Genomic DNA, 7,972 nt, shown 5'->3' on the forward strand with positions numbered 1-7,972 from the left:
AAAGGATTAAGTGCCAGTCCTATTCCAAAGTACAAACTTTGAAATTACCCCCAAACCTGTTTCTCTATAATCAGTGAAATGACCTTCTTTTCTAGATGTAAAACAATAAACCCAGTCATTCCAAGGGTGGTGGTGGGGGCAATAAGAAAGAATTAGACCACAGCTCAGAAATGTGAAAGGATAGGACAGAATCTTTCTAAATACCTAGATTACCTATCAAGACATAGAGACACATATAAACGCAGATATAAAAAACATAACCAAACAAAAACTCAGCAGCGCTGACTTTCTCTTGGTATCTTATGCTTTAGATCTACAAATTCAGTTAAAATGCAACCCTCCTTTATTCTCTCCACCATGTTCCTGGCTTTGAAACTACAAAAGGATGCTGCTGTCACTGTTTCATTCCTACTTCATCCACTGGAATCTCTTCTGTAAAGCATGTCACCTTCTCCCTTTGGCGAGTTCCTTTTTGGGCTTCAATTTTGTAGAGCAGTCCAACATGGCTTTCATTTCCCTCCCAGTCCCATTCCTGGATTCTGGCTACTCTGAGCCAGGTACCTTCATTAACCATCATCCTTTTAAACTTCCTTTGGTATATTGTCTTTCCCCCATAAGAATAGGAGCTTCTTAAGGGCAGGAACTGTCTTTCTACTTGTATTTGGATACTCAGTCCTTGACTTATAGTAAGTATTTAATAAATGCTTATTTCTCTCCCTCCCTCCCTCCCTCCCTCCCTTCCTCTTTCCCTTCCTTCTTCCCTCCCTCCTCTCCTCTCCTCTCCTCTCCTCTCCTCTCCTCTCCTCTCCTCTCCTCTCTTCTCCTCTCCTCTCCTCTCTTCTCCTTTATTCCTTCCTTGCATCTTCACTTTCTATAAGATCTTGCTGAAGAGACCAGAATATTTTTCAGCCATCTAACTTTCCTTTCTCTGACCTTTCTCCAAGGCATTAAGGAGCAGTCTGGAACCCAGAGTTTGATCATTTTTGTGTTTCACTGGACTAATATTTGACCAACAGGAATGAGGGAGAAGGGAGTGATGGGGGAACCCTAAAACTGTCTTCCTTGAAACTGTCCTTCTTGACTTTTGGGGTGAACCCTGAAATTCTCCTGACAGGGACCCACCCTTCAGGGCAGTTAAGTGGTTTCATTAAGATTGGCCCAGGACCACTCCCTACTTAGCTCGAATTTAACTGTTCTCATTTAGCTGGAGATCTGGACCTGATATTTCTATAGATCTCTATTGAACTGAAGATTGGCTCAGGATCATTCCCAGTAAGTCATCTCATTCAACTGGAAATCTAGGCCTGGGTGGGTGGGTGGGGGGAGGCGGGGGAGTGAGGACATTGAAGGAATTTTATTTCATTGAAAAAACACGAAATTTTGGGCTCATTTCTTTGCAGAGGCCTAAAAGCAGGACCATGGCATAGCTGCCTTGCGAGGACCCTGCCAGCTGTGAAGACATTCTCTTCTCATCGCTAACCTCTCTTTATCTCTCTGCCAGGATTTCTCTGCTAGACCTTCACTTCTCTGTCAGGACCTTGCCACTGAGGAAGATAGCCTCCTAGCAAAAGCTGACTTCTCAGTGCCAATAAACTTTTTTTTTGCCAGTCTAACTTTTCAGGTTCATGAATTCTTTCATGTTGAACCTGCGCGACCAGAAGGGGTTCCCACAACTCTCTGCACTGCCACTAACTGCATCAGGAGGAATGGGAAAGACCCTGAACTAGGAATCAGAGGACGGGGAAAGGAATTCAGGTTTAGCTCCTGACTTATGATGTGACCTTAGTGAAGCCCCTGACATTTTCAGGGTCTTAGTTTCCTTCTCTTTAAAATAAGGAGAATGAATTAAATTTGTATTAAGGTCCCTTGGAAGTCTAGCACTTATAACCCTTGTGGTCTGGGGGAGAAAAGAACCCAGTGCCAGATCCCATGATAGAAAATGACCCGAACCCAAGACAAGATCCAGCTCTCTAGTGTCCTGGCTGTTTCCCCTTCCTGTACCACTATTTCTTATTCCCTTGTTGGTCACCATCTCTCCCTTCCTCCTTCTCGAAGCTGGGATATCACCTCCCCTCTCTATTCCTGCATCCAAACCATAAACTATTTGGATGAGCAGCAGCCCAAAGGGTCTAAACTCAGATTAAGCAGGAAGAGGGTGGAACTGGGGAATCCCATAGTGCTAAGTGCCTTGGGTTTGGATTTTCTCCAGTTTCTTGACTTTTCCCTGAACCAGCCCTGCTAAATGGCTCAGTCATGGGGCACTCATCCTTGTGCTGCAAACTCCAAAGAGTCCAGTTCCTACTCCCAGAGGGCAGAACATATGGCATGGTGGTTTCTCGATTCCAATAAACCAGTGACAGGTAAATAAGGCAGCTGAATTGATTTTATTTAAATCAAAGGTATAGGTGAGAGGCCCCCAAACCCCAGAAAATGCTGGCCTTCTCAGCTACTCCAATCAGCCCCTTGGGAGAGAGCTGTGACTTGTTCCAGAAAGACCTTGAAGGAGATGAAGTTTGTTACTTATTTGACATTTCCTTTTCACACAGAGAGCTCAATAGACTTCCCTCCTCCACCCAAAAGACCCTCTACCCTCATGCCCCAGAGAAGAACAGATATAATTGCAGCTGTCAGAAAGAGTGGGCTATCCATGATAATTGTGAGGATATATGTAGAAGAATTGCACATGTTTAACCTGTATTGCATTACTTTCTGTCTAGGGGAGAGGGTGGAAGAAGGGAGGGAAACAATTTAGAACACAAGATTTTGTAAGGATGAATATTGAAAATTATCTACATATATATTTTGAAAATAAAAAGCTTTAATTAAGAAAAGAAATCTATATGTAATTGGATGCTGTCTAGGAGAGGGAGTGGGAGGAAGGGAGGGAGAAAAATTTGAAACACAAGGTTTTGCAAGGGTAAATTTTTTTATTAAAGCTTATTTTATTTATAAAACCTGATATGAAGCATATGCATGGATAATTTTCCCAACATTGATCCTATATATTCTTTTTTTTTTTTTTTTTTTTTTTTTTTTTTTTTTGCTGAGGCAATTGGGGTTAAGTGACTTGCTCAGGGTCATATAGCTAGGAAGTGTTAAGTTGTTAAAGGCTATCAGTGAATATCAGGTTGAACCCAAATCTGGTAAAGTTACCATCATTAAAGGAGCTATGGAGATGAGTCTCTTATCATAGCCTTCTCTTCCTTATACTTCTAGGGAAAGGCTGGGGAAATTACCACCCTTCCTTAGTAGTGGGAATTTTCTATGCACAGGTCAATCATAGGCAAGACTGAGAAATGGAAGTCTCCGAACTTGATGGTTATCTCTTGGGTCAAGAGCTTTCAGGTTCAGGACTGGCTCACTAGAGGGAGAAGTTCCCAGTGTGCTTTTTTGGAAGAGAACTAGCAGGAGAATCCTGTAGCTGAAGGACTAAAGTCATACCGTGGCTGTCTGGGAGATATTTTCCAAGCATACTCTGGCAGAGAACCTCAGGACAGGATTACATAGGGGATGATTCTAGCCTAGTATAAACAAAGAACTTCAGCCTTTAGGACATCAGGTCATTTTTTGTACCAGTAGAAGAGAAACGTTTCTTGTTCTCCCTACCTCCATTCCATTTTGCTCAACCATCTTGGGGAATTCTTACAGCAGTTCCCATTCTTCTTTTTTCTCTTTCTCTTCCAACATGAGTTAAGATTTAGTGTTTCTGGGGCAGCTGGGTGGTGCAGTGGATAAAGCACCAGCCTTGACATCAGGAGGACCTGAGCTCAAATCTGTCTTAGACACTTAACACTTCCTGGCAGTGTGACTCTGGGCAAGTTACTTAACCTCAACTGCCTCAGGGGAAAAAAATAGTGTTGCTTTTTAACATGAGTTATTCAGAAGAAGAAAAAGTCTAAGAAAAAGATAATTGTTAAAGGATTCAAGAAAGGTAATATGGTATAGAGAAAAGAACATTGGGTAATGAGAAGATTCATTTCGTCCTCTGTCACTTACTATGTGATTTGAGTCAAATCACACAATCGCTTTTGGACCATACTTTGTCACTGGAAAAAAAAAAGTGTGAGTGGCTGGGGGCTATTATTCTCTTCTAGCTTTAAAATCTCCAAATGCAGGGTCTTACCTGCTCCCTTTCCATCTCTTGGGCCCTGCTCCCTCAGGCTCGGTTTCTTCCCTGCAGCTTAGGAAGAAAAAAACAGGGATAGAGATCTGATCCTGGAGTTCAAATCTGGATTCAGAGGAAAGTCACTTACTCCTGACTGACTCACTTTCCTCATCCACAAAATGAACTGGAAAAGGAAATGACAAACTGACCTTTGCCAAAAAAAAAAAAAAAGTCCTAATGGGATCATGAAGAGTTGGACGCTACTGAAATGACTCGACTACAAAAAAAAAAGTCTCGGATCTTGGTGTTTGGGGACCATCATGATCCTCTTGGCCTTGGGGAGCCATGTTTACATGTCTATTCACTGTCGTCCCCCAGAGGAGACCTTTTGTCCTACAATCACTGCTGACAATGTGAGATCCACCATGCTCAGCATTTCTCCCACAATTCCAGGCAGATTTTCCATCATTCTGGAGAGAGACCGCTCATAAATTAGAGCTGGAAGGGACCTGGGAGACCCTCAAATCCCACCCCCCTCATGGGACAGAGGAGAAAAATAAGGCTAGTAAAGGGGAAATGCCTTACACGGGGTCTCACATCTAAGAAGTGTCAGGATATGAAGGATTCTGATCCCAAGTTTTGTACTGACTTCCTGGGGAACCTTGTGCATATGATCAAACTTTCTGATATGCAAAAATGGAATGGATAGCTTCAGAAAGGAGTGAGCGCCCCATCCCTAAAGGCCTTTAAGGAGATGCTGGAGGACGCCTTGCAATGGGATGTTGGGGAGGAGAGTCTGGAGAAGTAGATAGAAGACAAGATGACCTCTGAGATGCTCTGCAGTTCTGAGATGCTGCTGCTCTGTGAAACAGAGATTCCTGAAGCGCGTCAGAGAGCTGCATTTGCCTAAATTAGCACAGTAAATGGCTCTCCTTCGAGCTCAAAGAGTTTTATTGGTGTTCCATGTCCTAGAAGAAAGAAGAAAGTACAGATTCCTCATCTCCAAACCTCCTCCTCCTCCTCCCATCCCTCCACAGGCAAGATGTCCAGCCTTATCTCACCCTCCCCTGGATCATAGACTGAATGTCCCAGACAACACAGATATTTCCACACACCAACATTCATTCTGACTTCCTCATTTTTTGCCTTTGCTCATACTTTGCAGATCACAGCATCCCCCATACCTCCACCCCCGTGGCTCCCTCACATCTCTAGAATCCAATATTAACTCCTCTGTTTTGGCATTCAAAGTCCCCTCATAACCTACCTCCTACCATCTCCTTCCCAGCCTTCTCCACACAACACTTCCCCATGGACTCCTTGACCCAGTCAGTACTGACTACTCCAGGTCCATATACATATATACCCACAGAAGGTTCCCCTCCTGGGAGACAACTCACTACCCTTGCTTTGTTTGCACCTAGATATTCCAGCTTGTTCTAATGAGCACTAGATTTTTTTTTTTTTGCAAAGGAAGACATTGCTTAGTGGGAACCATTAGGGTTCCTACAGTGGATAGTATCCCAGATACTGAAATATTAACGTGTTAACAATATGTTTGCACTCAGTGAGTCCTTTAAGAAGTACACAGGTGTGCTCAGAAAGGAGAACATCATTGGATTGTCTGATAGGCTCATCTCTGGAAGCTTTTGCAAAACTAAGTCTGGCAGCCAGGGCAAGCTGGAAGCCAGCAGTGGCCTTGAGCCAGAAACAACTGCTCAAAGGAAAAAACTGTGTTCCTCTGGCTGTGTAGCAATGAGCACCTTTAGGGAAGGGGTACTGGCAGAAAAGTCATGCGTGGCCTGTCAGGAATAAAGACTGGGGAAGCCTTGTTCCCAAAGGACCGGCTGCCAACTGTCCACACGGTGGGGGAATTAATCGTAATCAGAGCCTAATTGGATCCCTGGAGTCTGGCTCAGAGTCCAGGGCTCTTTCCATTAAACCAAAAGTCTCCTAAATTTCTCACCAAATTCTAAACAGGTCCTTCTGCAAACTTCACGAGTCTGAAAGTTGTTTTTGCTTCTACTGCATTGGTTGAACTCAATGGGTAAACAACGATTTTTTGTAATATTGAAGTACCAGCGGGTTATAGATTGGGCACAAGGTTTAACAGTGGGAATCTCCTCACATGGGTCTGAAAAGAGATTACAGCGTTAGGGGATCAAGGAAAGACTTTGAGGGCCTCTCTTTTCCCACCCCCATACCACAAATGCTGACTATTTTATCTGAAAGTCTTTCCCTGGGAATACAGAGATGTGGGTACCAGGGCCAGCTGTGTGCCCTTAGGGTCATTGTCTGTGATCCCAGAGTCCCATTGCTAATCTGTGGCCTTGGATCATACAGTCAAAGGGCTGGAGCCAGGATGCAAATGTCCCCTTTCTTATCCAAGCCCTTCCCCACTATATCTGCTTCCTCAACTTAGAACATAGGGTCCCAGAGTTCCTAAAGCAAATCATGACCTTGGTGGTCCTGAATGCCGGAGAAGGGGCAGTGAGCTTTGGGGCTGTCAGCTGGGGCCATAAGCAGAAGTAGACATCCTGTTGTAAGAGTGAGAGCAGGGAGCCCTGCCTAAAACAGACTTTCTGTCTCTCCTGCTTTGAAATTCCTAACTAGTTTTGCAAGCCCAACTCAAATCTCCTTTGAAATTCCCACCTGTCTTTGCAAACCCATCTCTTCTACCAAATCTTCTCGGGTTCGGAAACCATCTTCTCTTTGGGGTCTTAAGTTGTATTTGACATTTCTGAATTCCCAGTAATATTTATTCTGGATCTGTACTTGAATTTTACCCATTAGACTGAAGAAAGCTCCATAAGGACGGACACTTCTCAAAACTTTCTATCATTCCTAGTGCTCAGCCCTGCTATCTGAGTCTAGTAGGGGCTTAATAAATGCCTGCTGGCTGACTGGCTGAAGGAACAAAGGAAGGAAAGGATGTTGCTTACTGTCATCAATGCCCAAGCATCTCATCCCACAGCTTAAATGACAACATTTCTCATGGATTTTGCAGTTTTTGTCACTCAAGCAATCAGGAAACTCTTTGTAAAGGCACTTCATCTTGAGTTGGGGGCATGACCCTAGGGTAGAACATGGTGTGATTCATTATCGTCCTCTCTTTCCCTTGCCAACTCGGCCATTCCCTCTCCCATTCTATGCTTGCTTCTGAAACAAACTCTTTGGGGAAATTTTCTAAGCTTCAATGGATTCTTCTTTCCCATTTGGATTTGTTCCTCTCCATAGTCTTCCCCTTGCCCCTTCCCCATCCCAGGGATGGACATAGATTCCTCCCCCATACTTCCCCTCATCATTTCCCCCCATCATTCCCCCCCATCACTTACAATAATGTTTTTTCTTGAAGAGAGCCAACAGCCTATTGTGGTCGTGACTCAGTATCATTAGCAGCAGCAGCAACATCAGGAGGAAGCCTCGAGGGTCCATGATGGTGAAGGTTGGCAGAAGTCAGGGCTCTTCTCTCCCACAGCCTCCTGCCTTCTTGGATTCTTCTTAATCTGGACTTCCTGGGACCTGACTCCCCTGCTAGTCTCTGGGCAGGTCTAACCATCTGTGGGCTGGCTATATATGTCAGAGCCCCTCCTACACCGATCTCCCTGAAGAGTCTGATTTGGCAATCCTCAATGCTCCATCAGACTCTGGCTAGGCATCCAAGGGGTAGCACCTATCCGGGTCAGACCAGCAGTAGGAGACCAGGGAATTCCTTGGACTCTTCCTCCCCAGCCTCATGGGGCAGCAACACACATATTTTTTTTTTTAACTCATTCTTTTCTCTTTGCTTGAAATAGTTCCCCATTCTCCTTTTCCTGATAATTCCTACTGGGACGTGTTAAAAATTCGAGCAGCATAGTTTCTGGA

General features: G+C 44.2%; 1 protein-coding gene across 1 annotated transcript; it reads right to left on the minus strand.

Annotated features, from left to right (window-relative positions):
- Positions 1 to 4,325: 4,325 nt before the first annotated feature.
- On the minus strand, positions 4,326 to 7,724 carry LOC111718882 (eppin-like). The gene is made up of 4 exons (XM_023495618.2): positions 7,441 to 7,724; positions 7,048 to 7,179; positions 6,072 to 6,239; positions 4,326 to 5,073 (listed from the first exon to the last, which is right to left on the minus strand). The coding sequence occupies exons 1-4, from the start codon at positions 7,538 to 7,540 to the stop codon at positions 5,012 to 5,014; spliced, it is 462 nt and encodes a 153-aa protein (XP_023351386.1). The 5' UTR covers positions 7,541 to 7,724; the 3' UTR covers positions 4,326 to 5,011.
- Between the last annotated feature and the right edge of the window lie 248 nt (positions 7,725 to 7,972).

Source organism: Sarcophilus harrisii, chromosome 2, assembly GCF_902635505.1.
Source record: "Sarcophilus harrisii chromosome 2, mSarHar1.11, whole genome shotgun sequence".
NCBI classification, from domain to species: domain Eukaryota; kingdom Metazoa; phylum Chordata; class Mammalia; order Dasyuromorphia; family Dasyuridae; genus Sarcophilus; species Sarcophilus harrisii.

What these genes read in the sequence shown, in the direction of transcription:
- LOC111718882 (XM_023495618.2), bottom strand. Translation starts at nt 7,540, where the DNA reads ATGGACCCTCGAGGCTTCCTCCTGATGTTGCTGCTGCTGCTAATGATA. An exon ending in CTTCAAGAAAAAACATTATT is followed by an intron (nt 7,180 to 7,440) that starts GTAAGTGATGGG and finishes GTTCTACCCTAG; the next exon opens with GGTCATGCCCCCAACTCAAG. An exon ending in ATGCTTGGGCATTGATGACA is followed by an intron (nt 6,240 to 7,047) that starts GTAAGCAACATC and finishes ATCTCTTTTCAG; the next exon opens with ACCCATGTGAGGAGATTCCC.